The 21690-nt window shown below is 41.1% G+C and overlaps 2 protein-coding genes across 14 annotated transcripts in view; one reads left to right on the forward strand and one right to left on the reverse strand.

The window, feature by feature from the left end:
- The window catches only part of NCOA4 (nuclear receptor coactivator 4), a 61558-nt gene extending 46028 nt beyond the window's left edge, over positions 1–15530 (reverse strand). The window contains exons 1-4 of one of the 4 annotated variants that reach the window (XM_045438039.1): positions 15255–15530; positions 10122–10221; positions 6737–6826; positions 4336–4402 (exon numbers count right to left, since the gene is read on the reverse strand). In XM_045438039.1, the coding sequence (XP_045293995.1) occupies positions 4336–4402; positions 6737–6811 (142 nt within the window). In that variant the 5' untranslated portion in view covers positions 6812–6826; positions 10122–10221; positions 15255–15530. The remainder of the gene's footprint in view (positions 1–4335; positions 4403–6736; positions 6827–10121; positions 10222–15254) is intronic. The other 3 variants (XM_045438040.1, XM_045438044.1, XM_045438041.1) reach the window with 3 other exon arrangements.
- Positions 15517–21690, forward strand: part of LOC123576754 (WASH complex subunit 2-like) — a 62679-nt gene continuing 56505 nt past the window's right edge. For 6 of the 10 annotated variants that reach the window (XM_045438019.1, XM_045438020.1, XM_045438025.1 and 3 more), the window contains exons 1-3: positions 15517–15677; positions 15769–15891; positions 16683–16847. In XM_045438019.1, the coding sequence (XP_045293975.1) occupies positions 15675–15677; positions 15769–15891; positions 16683–16847 (291 nt within the window). In that variant the 5' untranslated portion in view covers positions 15517–15674. The remainder of the gene's footprint in view (positions 15678–15768; positions 15892–16682; positions 16848–21690) is intronic. The other 4 variants (XM_045438024.1, XM_045438027.1, XM_045438028.1 and 1 more) reach the window with 1 other exon arrangement.

Below are 21690 nucleotides of genomic sequence, written 5' to 3' on the forward strand. Positions count from 1 at the left end.
TCTTCAAGCATCCCCACAACAGTGCACATGGTGACAGCAGCACTATGGACAACAGCTGCTCCGTCTCCTGTGCTCCCAGCATGGTGAGGGAACATATCTAAAACAGGCCCTGTGGCCTCTTAGAGGATATCAGGCCTGAAAGATCCTTGCAATGAAGACAAACAGAACTTCTAGTGCATGGAAAGGTATTTTTGGGAACATTTCCAATATGTTTTTCTGTTTTGTAATTCCTGTTGCCTTGTGGCTTCCCACCCATATGTCAGGGACAAGGTGGCTGCCACCTGGAACAAAGGGTCATTGTTCCATTTGGGGCCTCAACTGCTGGCTTCTGTTTTGAGTTCCTACCCAGACAATGATCTTGAAGGTCAGGCCTGTTTCAGAAAGAGATTCAAGGTTCTTTAAGATTAGGATAGCATGTATCTGGGTTTATATCTATTATCTCACTTTTTTTTTAAGTCTATTTTCACATTTTTAAGAATGTTTGTTTGTTTGTTTGTTTGTTTTGGGAATGCGTACATGCACCTGAGCAGGGGAGGGACAGAGAGCGAGAGAGGGAGAGAGAGAATCCCAAGCAGGCTCCCAGCTGTCAGTTCAGAGCCCAACTCATAACTCTATCCCATGAACCTTGACAGCATGCCCTGAGATGAAATCAAAGGTTGGACGCTTAACCAACTGAGCCACTCAGGCGCCCCTATTGTCTCACATTATGAAGAAGAGCCCCCTTTGGCCTCTTGGGAGCAGTGGGAATGTTCCAAATTTTTATTGTGGTGGTTATATGACTACTCATTTGTCAAAACTCATACAACTAATGACTCAAAATAGGTGAATTTTACTGTATATAAATTATACCTCATAACTGATTTTTTAAAAAGGCACAGGATGCTGAAACTAGCAAATGGAAGTTGAATGAGGAACAGAATACTGTATCAATTCAAAGTAACCCCTCTAGATTGCTCATTAATTACAATTGAAAAAAGAGCAATTTCGATGGAGACTAAGTGATACTACCTAAAAAACAATCCAATCTAATTGCCAACAATGGGGTTAAAATAAGCCTCTTGCTATGATGCCCTAAGGACATTCCTTGGTGGAATTCCTGCCAAAAATGCATATCTTTATCTAACCACAAGGATATATCATGTGAACATGTTCTACACAATAGCTGGCCCATACCCTTCAAAATATCAAGGCCATGAAAGATGAAGAAAGGCTGAGGAGCTGTTTCAGATTAAAGGCAACTAAATAAATATGATCGTGGATTGGATCCTGGTCTCAAATCTAGAATATTTGGACAATTGGTAAAGTTCAAATATGGAGTGGATTAGGTCATTATTTTATTGGGGCATGTAGGTAGCTCAGCCAGTTGAGCGGCTGACTCTGGATTTTGGCTCAGGTCATTATTCCAGGGCTGTGGGATTGATCTTTGTGTTGGGTTCTGGGCTGAGCATCCTGGAGCCTGCTTAAGAGTCTGTCCCTCTCCCCTGTTTGCACTGTCTTTCTTTCTCTCTCTAAAAAAAATAAATGAATAAAAATAATTATTTGATCAAAGTTAAATTTCAGGATTTTGGAGTGCCTGGCTGGTTCAGTTGGTGGAACATGTGACTCTTGATCTCAGGGTAGTGAGTTTGAACCCCGAGTTGCATGTAGAAGATTACCTAAAAATAAAATCTTAAAAAAAATAAGGTTTTAGAATTTTGAGAAGCGTACTGAGGTTTGTTTGAGAAAAAAGCCATTGTTCTCAGAAAAGTGACACAAATATCCATGGGTAAAGGGGCATGATGAATGCAAATTACGCTCAGATTGCTCAGGCAGAGACAGAAAGAGGAAAGGAGAGCTCAACTGGGACATAATATTAACAGTTGGTGATTCTGGGTGAAGGGTATACAGGCTTTTTAAAAAACGATTCTGTAACTTTTCTGTAAATGTGAAACTGAATTTTAATTTCATTACAAGTTTTTTTTTTAATTTTTTAATGTTTATTTTTGAGAGAGAGAGAGAGAGTGCATGTGTGCCCGTGTAAGCGGGAAAGGGACAGAGAGGACAGAGGATCTGAAGCAGGCTCTATGCTGACAGCAGAGAGTCCGATGTGGGGCTTGAACCCATGAGAGCATGACCTGAGCTGAAATTGGATGCCCAACCAACTGAGCCATCCAAGGCACCCTGAAATTAAAAGTTTCAAAAAGTGTCCTCTTAACAGTCAATAAGCACATAAAAAGTGAGCACCACTTTATGCTCACTAGGATGGCTGTAATCAAAAAGATAAAAGCAAATGTTGCCAAGAATAAGGAGATATAGAAACTAGATGCAGTTCCTTAGAAAGTCAAATATTAGAGTTACCATTTAATACAGCAATTCCACTCCTAGTGTTGCAGGATTCTTTACCTCAATACCTGGGATCTGTTGTCTCACCACTTCGAAGAATGAATAGGTGGACAAAAAATGAGCAGTAGGCAAGTTTCTTAGAGTAAAAGATCAGAAAGTAAGAATACTACGAAAGCTCTCTTTACAGAGAGGGGATACTCAAAAGTGACTATAGGCAGGGGTTCTTGTTTTATAAGGTTCTGGTCCACCCCCCCCCCCCCCCCCCCCCGCCCCACCTCCCCACCCTGGCTGTTTCCTATTCAGCTCCTACCCTCATTGGCTTGATAACTCTAGGTGCAGGTTTGTCCATTCCTGATTGGTTCAATTCCATTGTATGAAGGGTGGTCCTATGGCCATATCATTACTTGTGGGCCTTAACGTTTTATGGCCTAGTACTGATTAGCCCTAAAGTTAGCTCTTTTGTCAAATTCCTGAGGGAAACCTGAAGGGGAATAGGTGGTGTCTGTTACATTCTTTAGAGGAACCTTATATCTGAGGGGGTTTGCTGTGATCAGACATTCCCAGAATCTTCCAAAATATGTATTTTTCCCCACCCAAGGACTTCAGGTCCTAATCTTTCCCTCTCTGCCTATTTTTATCCTATCTTTCCCTATCATACTAGGTAGATACCCAAGAGCATTGAAAACAGGTACTCAGATATATACTTGTACTCAGATATATTAATGTTTATAGCAGCATTATTCACAATAGCCAAGAGGTAAAAACAATAGGTAAAAACAACCCAAATGTACATAAACAGATGAATAGCTAAACAAAATGAAATAGAACAGTATTCAGCAATAAAAATAATGAAGATTGAAAGAGGACTTAAATCACCTCCATCTTGACCTCAGTCAGTGCTTTCCAAATCATTAATTCTTCTTTCCAGCTTATCTCTTAACTCAGAAAAAAGACCTGGAGGGCAAAGCATTCCCTTGATGGGAACCAAAACCATCCACTCCAGCAATAAGGACTGCCCTGAGCCAGCAAGCCTTTTGCATGATTGACTCCCAGACAACCTGACGGACCTCACCTTTATGTCCAACTGCACTCACACACCAACCTTTGTCTCATATTTTCCTTATATAAACCTGGAAGTATATTCAGCAGTTTAGAGACAGTCTTTGAGATGTTAGCCTGCTCTTTTCCCAGTGTCAGCCTCACTGAAACACATTCCTTTCTTGTTTCCCCACCACTCGTCTCTTGCCCTTTGGGTTTTGTCAGTGGCAACTGGTTGAACTTGGTCTGTCTGGGACCCCTGGAGCCAGGTGTTCTTGCATCCCAGTGCACTGGCTATGATCCAAAGAGACTACATGACCAGAGACAATGAGTATCTCCCAGAAACAGGAGGAGGCAGCAGATTGAAGACCACATGGGCACCCCCTCCAAAACTTTGACTTTGTGTAATCCCTACAGCCTAGGCATGCGTTGGAGAACAGAAGAAAATTCCCCAAAAGGGATGAAATGGAATTATCTACCATCCCAGTGCAATGGGAGCTTGAAATCAAATTTAAGTTGATGTGTACAAAGTAACACGATGGGGTAGTGTAATATTGTGATTTATAATAAATATGTATTAGGTCTTCATCCCTATGCCTAGAACAAAGTTCCTGGAACCCTAGGGATTTCTTAAATGATAAGAGTGATAAAGGTGTTTTTTGTTATTCATAACAAGCCCCTTTCCGCTAAATCTGAATTTATGCTAATGAGGTGACATTTGAAAGTCCCTCAGTGTGGGGATTGGTTGCTAGCAGAAACAATTTTGTTATCAGAGGCTTGACCTCAGGGGAAGGGATGGCCTGGAGGTTGACTCAATTACCAGTGGCTGTTTTAATCAACTATGTCTCTGTAATACTGAAGCTTCCATAAAAGCCCAGTGGGTTCTGAAACCTTCTGGGTTGGTGAACACTGGGATGCGCTGGGAGAGTGGCACCCAGAGAGGGCATGAAAACTCCACTACCCCTCTCCACATACCTTGCTCTATGCATCTCTTCTTTCTGGCTGTTCTTGAGTCGTATCCTTTTATGATAAACCAGTAATCCTGTAAGTAAAATATTTGTCTGAGTTACATGAGCCACTCTAGCAAATTAATCGACCTGAGGAGAAGTCATGGGAACCTCCAATTTATACCTGTCAGTCAAAAGCACGGGTAACAATCTGGACTTGAGATTGACATTTGAATTGGGTGTGTGTGTGGGGGGGGGGCGGGGGACAGTCTTGTGGATTGAGCCCTCAACCTGGGGGATTGGATGATATCTCTAGGCAGAAAATACCCTACCCAATGACACACACATTTGGTGACCAGAGCAGAAATGAAAAAGGCCAAGGGCTCTTTTAGCCCTGGAAAAAATATGTTAATGAAGCAACTCTTCATAATTACATTTATCTTCCTAATTTTATTTTCTTTTTTTATTCAAAAATAGATTTTGCATTTTCTCACATCCTTTATGGCAACTCTTGAGATGATTCTACGGTTTTGCTTTTTTGACTTTTTTCTTCTTTTTATCCTCTTTTACACATTTTGCCCACTCCCACCTTTCACCTCTGGCTACCAGCAATCTAATTAATCTGTTTTCTGTATCTATGAACTCATTGTGTTTTTGATTCCACATATAAGTGAGATCATAACAGTATTTGTCTTTTTCTTGTCTGCCTTATTTCACTTAGCATAATGCCTTCAAAATTCATCCATGTTATTGCATACATATAGATATAGATATATAGATGATATATAGATCATGTAGATACAGATATAGATGTAAATATAAATATAGATATAAATTGCTCCCTGGTGAGTCACAGATTAAAAACTATACCAGGTAAATTGTTAGACAAAGGATACTTTATTTGCAGCAAATAAGGAGATCACAGGGAATAACTTCCAAAGCCGTGACTCTCGAGCCAAGGGTAAATGGGTTCCTTTTATTTAGGGTTGGGATGAACATTTAGATAGGGAAGCCTTGTCATGGAATGTAAAGGGGAACATAAGGCAGTGCATGCAACTTAAGGAAATGTGCCTATATCACACATTGTATGTTATGTAAATGAGGCTTGGGCTCATCCTTGAGCAGAAGTTTTAGTATTATAATGAGGTAAAGGAAGTTGTCAGTCATTCTGCAGGTCACTCCATGGTCCATCTGTGCAGGTGCGAGTCCAGGGTTATGGTCATATTGGTCTGGATGGCCTGGGTTGGCAGGAGGTCATGTCAGGGTGGTCACTATCACTTGAGGGGTGCTTTTGGTTTCCATCAGCCTGAGTTAAAAGATGAGCTGGATAGAAGAGCTTAAGGAAAAATGTGGGACAAAGGTCAGTGAGTATAAGCAGGTGGACAGTAAAGGTCAGGTGTTGGGTTCTAGCTGGTCACACAGTGAACATGAGGGTGCATATATCTATGAATTGGTATTCTCATTTTCTTAAGATAAATGCTCAGATGTGAAATTGCTGGATATGGTAGTCTATTTTTAATTTTTAGGAAACTCCATTATATTTTCCACAGTGACTGCTCCAATTTACATTCTCACCAAAAGTGCACAAGCGTTCCCATTTCTCCACATTTTCACCAACACTTGTTATTTCTTGTCTTTTTTTAAAACAGGTATGAGGTGATATCTCATGGTGGTTTTGATTTGCATTTCCCACTCACAACTATCAAAATGGCTAAAATCAAACACACAAGAAACTACAAGAGTTCGTGAGGAAGTAGAGAAAAAACAACAGTGCCTGTACTGTTGGTGGGAATACAAAGTGGTACAGCTACTATAGAAAAGAGTATGGGGCACCTGGGTGGCTCAGTTAGTTACGCATCCAACTCTTGATCTCAGCTCAGGTCTTGATCTCAGGGTCATGAGTTCAAGCCACATATTGGGCTCTGCACTGGGCATGATGCCTACTTAAAAAAAAAAAAAAGAGTATGGAGGTTCCTCAAAAAATTAATAGACTTACCATATGATGCAGTAATTCCACTGCTGGATATTTATCCAAGGAATTTGGAAACACTAATTCAAAGGGATATGTGCACCCCTATGTTTATTGTTTAAGATCTGGAAGCTACACAAGTGTCCATCGATAGAGGAACAGATAAAGAAGATGTGGTGTATATATGCAATGGAATGTTACTCAGCCATAAAAAAGAATGAAATCTTGCAATTTGCAACAATAGGGCTAGATCTAGAGGGTATATGCTATGAAATAAGTCAATCAGAGAAAGACAAATATCATATGATTTCACTCATATGGGAAATTTAAGAAACAAAGAAAAAAAAGAGAAAACCAAAAACACATTCTTAATAATAGAGAACAAACAAATAGATGGTTACCAGAGGAGAGGTGAGTGGAGATCGGTGAAATAGGTGGAGGGGATTAAGTGCACACTTACCCTGGGGTGCCTGGCTGGCTCAGCTGGAAGAACATGGGACTCCTGATCTGGGGTTGGTGAGTTTGAGCCCCACATTGGGCGTAGAGATTACTAAGAAAAAAATAAATAGACTTAAAAACAGAAAAAAGAGCATACCTCTCTTGATGAGCACTGAATAATATATAGAATTGTTGAATCACTGTATTGTACACCTGAAACTAATATAACAGGACTTGCTAACTCTACTGGATTTAAAAAAGAAAAAAGATCAGTGTTTGCCAGGGGTTTAGAAGAAGGGAATGATGAATAGGTAGAGCACAGAGGATTTTTAGGGCTGTGAAAATACCACGTGTGATACAATAATGATGTGGGTTTTTCATATAAGACTTTTATTATGTTAAAGTATGTTCCCTCTAGATCTACTTTGTTTTTTTTTTTTTTTTTTTTAATCATGAATGGATGTTGTACTTTGTCAATGGTTTTTCTGCATCTATTGAAATAATCATAGGGGCTCCTGGGTGGCTCAGTTGGTTAAGTGTCCAACGCTTGATTTTGGCTCAGGTCATGATCTCATGGTTCATGAGATTGAACCCCACATTGGGCTCTGCACTGACAGATCGGATCCTGCTTGGGATTCTTTCTCTCCTTCTCTCTCTGCCCCTCCCCTGATCTCTCTTTCTCAAAATAAAAGTAAATATTTAAAAAAAGAAATAATGTTTTTTATCCTTTCTTTTATTGATGTGATGTGTCACGTTCATTGATTTGTAAATATTGAAGCACCCTTGCATCCCAGGATAAATCCTGCTTGATTCTGGTGAATGATTTTTTTTTTTAACTATACTTTTGGATTCGGTTTGCTAATATTTTGTTGGGGATTTTTTGCATTGCATTGTGTTCATCAAGGATATTGGCCTGTAGCTCATTTTTTTTTTTTTGTAGTGGTTTGCCACTTAATTTTTAAGAGCTCTTTTAATATCCCTTTAATATATTAGCAATATTAGCCATTTGTCTGTCATATATGTTGCAAATATTTTCTCCTGGTTTGTCAATTGTCTTTTGATTTTGTTTGTGATGGCTTTTGGCCACGAAAAATGTTTTATTTTTATGCATTCAAATTTATCAATTTTTTTTTATTATTCTGGATTTCGAGTTATAGTTAGACTTCCCCTACACTGATGCTAAAGAGGAAGTCATTCATGTCGTTTGCTAGTATTTGCATAGTTTCAGTTTTTACATTTAGGTGGGATCAGGCACATTCAAGGGTGTTATGACCATAGACTCAGTTTTTATATTTAGATTTCTAATCCAGTTGGAATTTATTTTTATGTAGTGTTAGGTATGGTTCCACTCTTATCTTTTTCCAAATGGTTAGCCAGTTGTTACAGCACTATTTTTTAAAAAGTCCATTTTTGCCCCAGTGGCTTGAGATGCCCCTTTACCAATATTCTAAGTTTCCAAATGTGCCTGGGTCTATTTTGGGGCATTCCATTCTATTCTACTCTACTCTATTCTACTGGTCTGTTTGTCTACTCATGCACCAATGTAACAGTTTTATTACACAGGCTTTATAGTATATTTTCTTGTCTTATAAGGCTACGCCTGCTCAGGTTTTCCTTTTCATTGTTGCCAAAATATTTTTGCATGTTTGCTGAAAATGCATAATCTGAATTAATCATGAGGAAACTTAAGAGAATTTTATAAAAGAATTGGCTAGCATTCTTCAAAACAATATTAAGGTCATAAAAAAGAAAGATGAAGGAATAAGGAGACAATAAATGTACTATGTGGTTCCAGGTAGATAAAAGGACATGGGACAAAGATGAGGTTTAAATGAGGTCTATAGATTAAGTAATAATAATGCATCAATGTTAATTTACTGGCTGATTGTACTGTGTTTATGTAGGTTATGAACATCTGGGGGGCACCCTGGGTGGCTCAGTCCATTGAGGGTCTGACTTCAGGTCCGGTTCGATCTCACGGTTTGTGGGCTTGAGCCCTCCATCGGGCTCTGTGCTGACAGTGCAGAGTCCGCTTCAAATCCTCTGTCTCCCTCTCTCTCTGCCCCTCCCCCATGCATGCATGTTTGTGTGAATTTTCTCTCTCACTCTCAAACACTGGGGCACCTGGGTGGCTCAGTCGGTTAAGTGTCCGACTTCGGTTCAGGTCGTGATCTCATGGTTCATGAGTTCGAGTACCAGGTCGGGCTCTGTACTGACAGCTCAGAGCCTGGAGCCTGTTTCAGATTGTGTCTCCCTCTCTCTCTGCCCCTCCCCTGCTCGCATGCAGTCTCTCTCTCTCTCTGTCAAAAATGAATAAACATTAAAAAGAGACCATTTGGGGAAACTGGGTAAAGGATATGTGGGAATTTTGATAATCTTTTTATAAACCTGAAATGATTTCAAATTAAAAAGTGAAAACATTAAGGGCACCTGGGTGGCTCAGTTGATTAAGCGTCCGACTTTGGCTCAGGTCATGATTTCATGGTTCTTGGGTTTGAGGCCTGCATTGGCCTCTGTGCTAAAAGCTCAGAGCCTGGAGCTTACTTCCGATTCCGTGTCTCCCTTTTTCTCTGCCTCTCCCCTGCTGGCTCTCTATCTCTCTCTCAAAAATAAAGAAATATTGAAAAAAGTGAAAACATTAAAAGATGAAAAAATTTAATTGTACATAATATTTATTATATTTTATTTATTATAATTTAATTATAAAGTTTTATTCTAATTTTTATTATATTTTACTTATACTTATTATAAGTAAATTTATTTATTTATTATAATTTATTTATAAAATATTTTAACATATATAATCAACCTCTTGGCCAAATATAGGAGTTGCAGACTTGCAACAATGGGTGAGTAGAACTATTTCCTAGTAGTGCTGCTTTCATTAAACTGTCAATGCAGGAACTGGACTCCCAGGATTACAATTCTCCTTGATAAGACTCGCCAACCACTTCCGGGAATAATGTTGGCATTATTCGAGGGTGCAGGTGAGATGCCTGCCTTCTGATGTATTTAGGCAGGTAGCTGAGCCAAGGGGAGGTTGAATAAACATGTAGAAGGGTTAAGGTCCTATAGTACCAAAACTCTAAAGGACTTGCAGCAGATTGAAAATTCCAACTCTTGAAAAGAGAGCTCAGTGATTAACAGAGGCGGGCAGAAGGGTTGTGCTAGAATCCATTCCTGACGGCCCTGAAAGTGCTGCTTGTTGACATATCGAGTCAGAGTATAGTATCAGCAAGCAAAGCTGCTTGATCTCCAGAACTCATCAGCCTCTGTCACTTTGTGTATGGGTCAGCTTTTCCACCCAGGTCAGAGAGCAGGGATCCCTTCGACAGAGGAGCATGTTGTCCATACTGTGGGGCGCCTGGTTTCTGGGTTTTCTGACTGGGAAGCATTTCTAGCCTCACCTCATGTGGAGCCTCTGAACTGCCCGTTCTTGGAGAAAATCTTCTCTTAGGCCCTTTAAATGACTCTTAGAAGAACCATGGCTTGCCACTAGAGGGACTTCTGTAGAAAACAAACAAACAAACAAACAAACAAACAAGGTGGCTAGACTCTATTTTCAAGAAAGTAGAGTTAGAAAATCAATCCTTATATTACATATAGCATATTTGATGGTCAAACTCAAACATGGATATTTTAACTCTGGGAGTATTTCAGTGTAACATCTGAGAGCTGTGCATTATAAAAGCATACAATGTTTTTTTTTTTTTTTTTTTTTTTTTTTTTTTTGTCAGCTTTCTCAGCCTGTAATGCCCTAAAGTTGTAAAATTAATCACACTGAACAAAGAAAATTTTACAAATTGTTTAATACCTTTGACTTGAATCCTACCTTTACTGAAAAGGCAAGCAGCTAGTGGTTTACATTATTATGTGTACCTTAAACTAAGCTAGAAGGTATTACAAAATGGAAGATTTCTGTGATGTTCAGTATTTCAAAAATACTTCAGGTAAAGAATAATTACAAGTACATTTTAAGAGTTGTAAACCCACTTTGCAGGCAGTAGTTTGTTGAGCTAAACTAAGGGTTTTGCCAGAAAGGAAGAACAATGTCATAAGTAATTTTGTGTCTCATTAAAAAGAATTTGGTGAGAGAAGGGCGATTGGCAAAACCTATCTCGGAGGTAAGAAATCTAACCTTAACAGTGGTAGAGCTTGACACTGTTGGGACATAGTTGGACACATTTGCTGTTCACACTTCATTTACTAGTGCAAAATGATAACAGTAGTAGTAATTTTGAGAGTTTCAATTTGGCCAAACTATTAGATATATAATTCATAAAATACTAAAATAGTATTTAACTACCATTTCTTTAAAAAGAGCATATAACTTATAGTTAGTAGATTTATTGGGTCAGATCTATATTATTGGATTCTTAGGCTTGTGAGTCCTTATAAAACAAAACTCCTAAGCCCTCTGGAGCAATCAGAACTACAGAGAGCTAGCAGTACATGCAAAGGGACTGGGGGTTTGGTTAGAGATGGTTGGTTACAATCCCAAACTCTAATACTATAGTCACACCATTTATACCACTCAATTACTTAGAAAACCAGCTGGATTTGAACACTTTTTAAAAAATGTTTATTTTTGGGGCGCCTGGGTGGCGCAGTCGGTTAAGCGTCCGACTTCAGCCAGGTCACGATCTCGCGGTCCGTGAGTTCGAGCCCCGCGTCAGGCTCTGGGCTGATGCCTCAGAGCCTGGAGCCTGTTTCCGATTCTGTGTCTCCCTCTCTCTCTGCCCCTCCCCCGTTCATGCTCTGTCTCTCTCTGTCCCAAAAATAAATAAACGTTGAAAAAAAAAATTTAAAAAATGTTTATTTTTGAGAGAGAGAGAGAGAGAGAGAGCGAGCAGGGTAGGGGCAGAGAGAAAGGGAGACACAGAATCCGAAGTAGGCTCCAGGCTCTAAGCTGTCAGCACAGAGCCTGACCTGGGGCTCAAACTCACTTTCATGGGATCGAGCCCCACACTGGGCTCTGTGCTGACAGCTTAGCCTGGAGCCTGCTTCGGATTCTGTGTCTCCCTCTCTCTCTGCCCCTACCCTGCTCGCTCGCTCTCTCTGTCTCTGTCTCTCTCTCTCAAAAATAAAAACATTTAAAAAAATTAAATAAAATGCTGGATATGTCAGTGGCTTTTCTCATTAAATCCTCTAATATTAATGAACAATGAAATATCCATTAAACTATTAGGAAATAAGATATCCTGGATTATGTAATGCTGAGAAGTTTCTGTCTTCAACAAAATTGTTATACCTTTCCCTGACTTTAAGCAATATCCACACTATAGTCATTAACTGAAAAATAGAGTATGCCATTATTTCCACTATGTGAAAAATAAAATCTTGTAAATCATAAAAAAAAAAACCCAACTCATATTACAACTACTTAAAATATGGTAAACTTATCAAAATGCACAGGAAAAAAGATTTTTGTTTTTAAGTAGGCTCCACACCCAACATGGGGCTTTAACTCATGACCCCTTAGATCAAGAGTTGCATGCTTTACAGACTGAGCCAGCCAGGTGCCCAGAAACAAGTTTTAATATACTATACAATGGGTAGATTCATCTGAATTCTCAGGCATGGTTATGGCAGAGCAAGAGCTCTCTAAGATGGACAGATTCAATAAAAAGCATGACTTAAAAACATTTGAAAAGGTCTATGGGAGAAGTACCAGTAAAGAGAGCAGTATTGAACACACAGGAAGTGGAGTTCAAGATAGCATTATCCAAGGGGAGGCTGGAAAGCTTCCATCAAGAACACAGTGGCCACTAATCTCGGGCAAGAGTAAGGACAGTGTTTCCAGAGACTGAAAGAAAGGGAACATGTAGCCGGTTGTTTTTGTTTTCCTAGCATCTCTTCTCCCTGCTTTTGGTTAACAGTACCAATTTCAGTCCCCCTTAGAGGTGGAAGGAATGGGGGTATGACCTAAGGGGAGCCAATCAGATTTTATTTACCTTAGGAATTTGGAAGTTCAGAAGAGAAACACAAGAAGGGAAATGATTGGGGCTGTCATTCTGATGGCAGTGGCTCAAAGGGGACTCCCGATTTCCTCTGGTTTATGCCCTTCCTAAGACCTGCTTGCTTAGCTTTTCCTTAACTGTGAATTCTGTAGGTTTTTTCTCCAAATTCTGTTTTGTTGGTGTTTGCCAGTTGAATTCTGTTGTGTGCAAATAAAGAACTGTATGAGATACAGGTGTGTACACATTGAAACATCTTAAGTATGAGGTAAGAAGTCTATTCTCTCTTGCAGAGGCAAGTGGGGTAGATAATTTGAAAAACGTGATGAGGGGCGCCTGGGTGGCTCAGTCGGTTAAGCGTCCGACTTCGGCTCAGGGCATGATCTCGCGGTCCATGAGTTCGAGCCCTGCGTCAGGCTCTGTGCTGACAGCTCAGAGCCTGGAGCCTGTTTCAGATTCTGTGTCTCCCTCTCTCTCTGACCCTCCCCTGTTCATGCTCTGTGTCTCAAAAATAAATAAATGTTAAAAAAAAAAAAATTAAAAAAAAAAAAAGAAAAACGTGATGAAATTATGGAAGGGAGCTATCAAGTATAAAGATCAAAGATAAGTAAAAGGACTGCTAATCAGTGCTGAGAGTTCAGCCAAATTTGCAGAGTATGAATTTGTAGTGATTCCATTCACGAACCTAGGTGCAGGAAAGGAGAAAGGACATCATTGCACTGATTTGTAGTTAGGAGCTAGCAGAACTATGTGTCAGAACCTTGACATACAGATATTAAAGGGCTTTCAAGGGAAGTTGAAGGCTACTATCACAGGCTCTACGCAGAACAGGCAAGGAAATAAAGCTAAGAGGGTGGAATTGGGGGACAAAAGGAGAACTGAGGGATGGGTTTGGGTTAGTTGAGAACAGACGAGGAAGTAAAAGCTGCTTTATTGCAGTCCAGATTTAGAAGAAAATCAGGTGATAAGGTTCAGAGTGTAGGTAAGCAAGGTGCTTAGAGAATCGGGATATTGATTGAGGTTACTGAGGCACATCGAAGCTAGGGTCATTATATGGCTCCTGAAGTTGCCCATGATGATGTCAGACGAGATGCCAAGTGTAGTAACCAGTTCACCTAAATTTTACCAACCAAACTCAAGAGGTTTTTGTTTTGCTTTTTTTTTTTTATGAATGTGAGGGAACAGCTAGAGGTTGATAGATGGTCACCTAAAAATAAAGTTCTTTTGGGGTGCCTGGGTGGCTCAGTCGGTTGTTTCTGACTTCCACTCAGGTCATAATCTCATGGCTCATGGGTTTGAGTCCTGTGTCGGGTTTTCTGCTGTCAGCACAGAGCCTGCTTTGGATCCTCTGTTCTCTCTTTGCCCTTCCCCTGCTCATGCTCACTCTCTCTCTCTCCAAAATAAATAAACATTAAAAAAAAAGTTCCTTTAAAAGAACTAAGACTAGCTACAGGGTAACAGTGGCTAACTATGCAGGTTCCCAGCTTGCTTCTTTACTGGCTAATTCTGAAGAAGTTATTTATCTTCCGATGCCTCAGTTTCTTCAACTATAACATAAAGATAATAGTACTTGGGATGCCTGGGTGGCTCAGTCGGTTAAGCCTCTGACTTCAGCTCAGGTCATGATCTTGCATTTCGAGAGTTCGAGCAGTGCATCAGGCTCTCTGCTGCCAGTGCAGAGTCTGCTCCAGATCCTCTGTTTCCCTCTCTCCGTCCCTCCCCTATTCGTGCTTTGTGTGTGTGTTTCTCAGAAATGAGTAAACATTTAAAAAAAGAGACAATAGTACTACTTCCTGGGTCACTGAGATAATTAAATGAATTAACACGCATCAAATGGTAAATACTGAGCACTTCATAAATGTTAGCTATTATTATTAAAGGGACACAGATCCAAATATACTATCACACAATGTACAAACAGAAAATAACTGACAGGGGCATTAAAACTATACTTGGGATACTTGGGGAAGTTTTCACTGAGGTGTTAGAGGCAAAAACAAAAGAAAGCGGTAAGATGTGTTTAAGGCTCGCCCTAAGGCAGACATTGTGATAGCTGTTTTAAGAATATCATCACATTTAATACCATGTCCCTGCAAGATATGTATCTTCCTTTTACTAAGGAGGAAAGCTAACGGAGGTTAAATAACTTACTTACCCTTGGGTACAAAGGAATGAAAAGAAACTGGAATCTTTATTTAGCTAATTTGGTTAGTTGGTCTGGCACAAGCGGGACTCTGCAGAAGGAATTTAAAAGATGCGTGGAAATAGACTAGCAGGATCACTGAGCGCTAGTGGGGAACTGGGAAGGTTGAAGATACAGTCGCAGCAGGGATCAGATTATAAAAGGTATTTGCTTGTCTTATGAGACGTCTGAGTTTGAATCTGTGGGTAATGTCCAGGGAGTAAAGGATATTATGCAGGCCCTAGGCAGTGAGTTGACACCAAGCAGGTCAGAGGGCATGGTGATGGCCAGACTGGCCAGTCATTCTCCACTTAATGAGCGCCTGTGCGCCAACCTCACGAAGGGTAGCGGAGATGCAACAAGGAAAAGACGCAGCCGGGGGTAGCTTTCGCTCCGCTCACCTCGCGCGGAGGCAGAAGCCCCCAGGCGGGTTGTTCACAGGTTTCTTTCGGGCTCCCCTCCTGAGCCGAGCCGGGCCGGCAGCGTGCTCCTCAGCGGCCGTCTGCGTTCGCCGGGTCAAAAGAGCAACCCGGCCGAACGCTTCCCTTCAGCACCCCGTGGCGTCGGCGTCCTCCCTGCTCCCAGCTTCCACGCGAACCCAGCAGCAGGCCCACTAACTCAAGCCCGTAGTCTGCACGCCCTTCTTCCTTCCGGCGGCACTACACATCCGGTCACGTGTGGGGCGGGTCACATGAGAGTTGGTCACGTGCCGGGGCCGCAGGGCTCGGGGCTCGGGGCTCAGGGTTTGGCTTCCGCAGACCTGCGGACCTCAGCGGGTGCGATCGTGGCTGCCCCGGAGGCCGCGGAGCTGCACGACTGGGATGGTGAGGGCGGCGGGCCAGGGTCGGAACGGGGTCGGGCCGGGGCTGGTGCCTTCCCCAACCTCAGCCCGTCTTCTCATTCTTCCCGCTGCAGATGAACCGGACGACCCCCGACCAGGAGCGGGCGCCGGCGTCCGAGCCCGTGTGGGAGCGGCCCTGGTCGGTGGAGGAGATCCGCAGGAGCAGCCAGAGCTGGTCGCTGGCGGCCGATGCGGGCGTGAGAGGCGGGCCCCAGGGAGGGGAGCGGAGGGCGGGCCGCCTGGGGTGACCCCGCGGCTTGCGAGCGGGAGGACAGGAGACCCCGATTCCTTCTCCACTGGGTGTATTCTGCTGCCCCTGTTCATGCGTTCATAACGCATCCCTCCCCAAGAACGCCACTGTGGCAGTCCCTAGGCGCTTGGGCGGGGGCGGGCCCATCGTCCTTAGCGGGCTGAGTTCCCCCACTCCGACTGCAGCCCGGACGCAGGTCTCTTCCTTGTTTGGGTTTTCTAGCGCTGCTCCCATCTCCATCCTGATGGAGGCAGATAGGTTATCTCTGCGCCACGGGTTTGCTAGGGCACTAGTGAGGCCATTTCACTTTGGGACCTGGACTGTGTGGGGAGGTAGACAAGCCTGTATATGGATATCCTCGAGTGGGACTTTAAAGGCCGGGGACCCAAGACTCCCGAAACTGTGATTCCAAAGTCCCATATGAACACGATTTTTTTCTTTTTATAAGAGTGGCAGTTTGTTATTTTGCCCTTGATCTGGGATTTCTGTAGGATGATAACCAAACAAGACTTTAAAATTCGTCCAGAAACGAGATAGCAAGTGTCAGTGTACTCCTTGCCACTGTTTGGATGAGCTTTGTTAATGTTTTTCAGTGATACTTGGTTTTGGGTGTTGTCGAAAGCAGCATCTCTTACATTCTAACACACAAAGGTGAAAGGAAATGGGTTCTTTTTTGTTTTGACACACGGAGTAGACTCATATGATATTGATACTACTGTATGTTTATTTTTTAAATAGCTACTACAGTTTCTACAGGAATTCTCACAGCAGACTATCTCTAGGACCCATGAAATCAAGAAACAAGTGGATGGGTTAATCCGGGAAACTAAAGCCACAGATTGTCGGCTACATAATGTCTTCAATGACTTCCTTATGCTGTCTAATACCCAGTTCATTGAAAACGTGAGTTACTTAGTTGTGTCAGACTTATAAATAGTGTTTTCTGGAGGAACAAGAGTCCCTTGGGGTATTAAATGATGTATTATTAGGTACCCTCCTCAATTTTCATGAACACAGGGGTTCTTGGTATTGAAGCTTCTTTCTCTAGGATTAATGCCTTTTTAAATTAGTACAGTTTGTTTTTTCAGGCCTTTAAAAAAATCTAATGATAAAGTTATCTTACATTCTAGTTTTTCGTACCCTTTTAGTTTTGAGGATAGTCAGCACTTGTGCTGGTATTCCCCCAAGCCTTATTGTGGCCATGTCCCTTAAGGAGAGCTGTACACCTGCCTGGTCTGATCCTGGTCTGACCAGCATGTGACTACACTATTGATTGTGTCCATTATGTTCTGATGAATTTTGTTAAAGGCATATGTGTGCCTACTTGAAATATTCTTTTTTGTTTTGGATTTTTTTAATGTTTATTTTTGAGAGAGAGCCAGCGAGAGAGAGAGAGAGAGAGAATGAGAATGAGTATGAGTGGGGGAGGGGCAGAGAGAGAAGGAGACAATCCCAAGCAGGCTCCAGGCGCTGGGGTGTCGGCACAGAGCCCAATACGCTGGAACTCGTGAACTGCGAGATAATGACCTGAACTGAAGTTGGACGCTTAACTGACTGAGCCACCCAGGTGCCCCTGGAATATTCTTGATTAACGTTTTGTTATGATGGCTGAACCTGTGGTACAGAATGAACTCTAGAAAGATTACTGGGCTTTAAGCCATGTGTGATTTTCCCTATATGTATTTTATTTTATTTTATTTTTTATTTTATTTTATTTTATTTTATTTTATTTTATTTTATTTTATTTTATTTTATTCTATTCTATTCTATTCTATTCTATTCTATTTTATTTTTTTAAATAACTTTTTAAATTTACTTCCAGGTTAGTTAGCATATAGTGCAACAATGATTTCAGTAGTAGATTCCTTAATGCCCCTTACCCATGTAGTCCATCCCCCCTCCCACAACCCCTCCAGTAATCCTCTGTTCTCCATATGTGAGAGTCTCTTATGTTTTGTCCCCCTCCCTGTTTTTATATTATTTTTCTTTTCTTCCCTTATGTTCATCTGTTTTGTCTCTTACAGTCCTCATTGAGTGAAGTCATATGATATTTGTCTTTCTCTGACTAATTTCGCTTAGCATAGTACCCTCTAATTCCATCCACATAGTTGCGAATGGCAGGATTTCATTCTTTTTGGTTGTCAAGTAATACTGCATTTTATATATATATATATATATATATATATATATATATATATATATATATACCACATTTTTTTTATTCATCCATCGATGAGCATTTGGGCTCTCTCCATACTTTGGCTATTGTCGATAGTGCTGCTGTAAACATTGGGGTGCATGTGCCCCATCGAAACAGCACACCTGTATCCCTTGGATAAATACCTAGTAGTGCAATTGCTGGGTCATAGGGTAGTTCTATTTTTAATTTTTTGAGGAACCTCCATACTGTTTTCCAGAGTGGCTGCACCAGTATGCATTCCCACCAGCAGAGCAAAAGAGATCCTCTTTCTCTGCATCCTTGCCAACATCTGTTGTTGCCTGACTTGTTAATGTTAGCCATTCTGACAGGTGTGAGGTGGTATCTCTTTGTGGTTTTGATTTGTAGTTTGCTGATAATGAGTGATATTGAGCTTTTTCATGTGTTGGTTGGCCATGTGGATGTCTTCTTTGGAGAAGTGTCCATTTATGTCTTTCACCCATTTCTTCACTGGACTATTTGTTTTTTGGGTGTTGAGTTTGATAAATTCTTTATAGGTTTTAGATACTAGTCCTTTATCTGATATATTGTTTGCAAATATCTTCTCTCGTTCTGTCGGTTGCCTTTTAGTTTTGCTGATTGTTTCCTTTGCTGTGCAGAAAAATTTTTATTTTGATGAGGTCCCAGTAGTTCATTTTTGTTTTTGTTTCCCTTGCCTCTGGAGACATGTTGAGTAAGAAGTTGTTGTGGTCAAGGTCAGAGAGGTTTTTGCCTGCTTTCTCCTGGAGGATTTTGATGGCTTCCTGTCTTACATTTAGGTCTTTCATCCATTTTGAGTTTATTTTTGTGTCTGGTGTAAGAAAGTGGTTCAGGTTCATTCTTCTGCACGTCGCTGTCCAGTTTTCCCAGCACCATTTACTGAGGAGACTGTCTTTATTCCATTGGATAGTCTTTCCTGCTTTGTCAAAGACTAGTTGGCCATATGTTTGTGGGTCCATTTCTGGGTTCTCTGTTGATTTGAGTGCCTGTTTTTGTGCTCTTCCCTATATATTTATCGACTTCCTAAGTACTAGATCCTAGGAATACATAGTTAAATTAGATAGAACCTCTCTTTATTATTTGTTTATTTAAATTTTATTTATTTTTGAGAGAGAGAGAGAGAGAGAGAGAGAGAGAGAGAGAATCCCAAGCAGGCTCCATGAACTGTGAGATCATGACCTGAGCTGAAATCAAGAGTTGGATGCTGAGCCACCCAGGTACCCGATAGAGCCTGTCTTTAGAGAAGATCACAATCCTCCGTAATAGTGTAATTCCAGAATAGGAAGGAAGGAAGTGTGGCTAGAGCCTAGTGAGTGAGTGAAGGAGGGACTGTTAAGATGAGGATGGAGAGGAAGCTTAAACTGACCTATATTTCTCAGAGGGAGGTTAGCGTAACTTTCTGAGTGTCAGCCATAGATCATCTGTGGAAAAAGGATTATTAAGTAGGTTATTTCCTGAGATTGTTAGGTGTAAAGTGATAGAAAGGATTTTGAAAATTGCTAAATTGTAAAAGCTCTATTCAGGACTTTTAAGAGAAGACCAAATAGCATCATGCAAGTATCTTATGCAACACGGTTGTGCATTTTTTAAGTAGTTCAGGTTGAATTGCCGCTACTAGCATTTTTGGGAGTCTGTAAAATATGGATCTTTTTTTTTTTTTTTTTTAATTTTTTTTTTTTTCAACGTTTATTTATTTTTGGGACAGAGAGAGACAGAGCATGAATGGGGGAGGGGCAGAGAGAGAGGGAGACACAGAATCGGAAATGGGCTCCAGGCTCTGAGCCATCAGCCCAGAGCCTGACGCGGGGCTCGAACTCACGGACCGCGAGATCGTGACCTGGCTGAAGTCGGACGCTTAACCGACTGCGCCACCCAGGCGCCCCTAAAATAAGGATCTTAATGAAGGTATTAGAGATCTCTTTGCCAGTAAGTTTAAGATAGAGCCAGTATTTTAGTAAAATCTGTAGTCACTTTTTAGTCATCTACGTAGAATGTCCGTGCTTGGTCCTGAGCGTCTTTCTCACTGGCAGAGGCAGTTTAGAGGTGTATATGCAGCCCATCATCTTTCCATGAAGCCAAATTTGGTGTCCATTCTGGTATACTTGTTGCTCTCATTCTGTACTTTTCTTGCTGGATCAGGTGCTTAGCTCTTCTCTGCGATCGGTGTTAGAGACCTAGATGGGGCACGGAGTAGAATTGGGAAGGGTCTACGCAATGTGCCTGTACCACATGGTATTGGATTAGCATCTGTTTGAATTTTGAGGTTAGGCGGGTATCATAAACCGTGTTTTCTGAATCACAGTCTTCATGTCTTCCTTGTCTTTTGTTCAACTGTTCTTTTCTGGTGAAGTTTTTTTTTTTTTTTTTTTTTTTTTTTTTAAGTTTATTTATTTATTTTGAGAGATGAGTGCAGAGAGAGAGGGAGGGGCAGAGGGAGAGGAAGAGAGGGAATCCCAAGCAGGCTGTACTCTGTCAGTGCAGAGCCCGATGTGGGGCTCAATCCCATGATCGTGACCTGAGCTGAAATCAAGAGTCAGATGCTTAACCTCCTGAGCCACCCAGGTGGCCCCTGGCCAAGTTATTTTAGATTTTGAGTTTTTCTTGATGTAGCGGAGTTTTTTTTGTGGGTTTTTGTCCTCCTGAATTTTTTTTTTTTTTTTGTAGTGGTTCTTTATTTCTGTTCACTTTTTGTATTCCCTTTTTGCCACCCATCTTTACATTTCCCTAGTCCTTAACCTTCTTCCCCTTCCATTCTGCAGCCAGAATTCCCCTCTCAATGTGCCTGTTGCTACTGCCAAGTTTAACTGCTTCTCACACCTCCTGTAGTGCAATGTGTTACATGTTCTTCTCATTCGTGGCAGAACATGATGATGTTAAGAGTACAGCTAATGGTTAATCAAACTCTGAAAAAATCTGCATGCTGTTAATACATTTGGCAGTGATTTGGCTTTTTATGTATTTTCTTCAAACCCTGACATTGGTACTCATGTATTACAGTTCTGGTTTCAATGATGGTGCCATTTGTTTCATGGTAGTTTATTGGAAAGGTATTCAAAGGTAGCTTTCTGGGTTTTAGGAATTAACCTCAAAAGTAGGTACTAGGTTGAAAAATGCATTACAGAGGTAGTGAAACTAAAGAACAATCAGGGCTTTCTAGGGCAACAGAAATGAGTTCCTTTAGTAAAGGCTCAAGAGGGAATTCTGAAGGAGGAAAACTACTAATTAACAGTGGCCAGTGCTTCAGTGTGTTATCAGAAGGGATTCATTAAGCTGTTAATTTAGGAATTTTGTTCTAAAACATTGAGTGACCTAGAACAACTTTTTTTTTTTTTTTTTTTAAGGTTTATATTTTTAGTTATCTTTACACCCACTGTGGGGCTTGAACTCATGACCCAAAGGTAAAGAGTCTCATGTTCTCCTGACTGAGACAGCCAGGCACTTCAGATGTGACTTCTTTAGTATAGCACTTCTCATGATTATAATTTTACACTTATTGATGTGCTCTGATGTGTCAAACTATCCTACTAAATCAAGCCCCACATTTTTTTG

This window comes from Leopardus geoffroyi, chromosome D2 (genome assembly GCF_018350155.1).
Source record: "Leopardus geoffroyi isolate Oge1 chromosome D2, O.geoffroyi_Oge1_pat1.0, whole genome shotgun sequence".
Lineage (NCBI taxonomy): Eukaryota > Metazoa > Chordata > Mammalia > Carnivora > Felidae > Leopardus > Leopardus geoffroyi.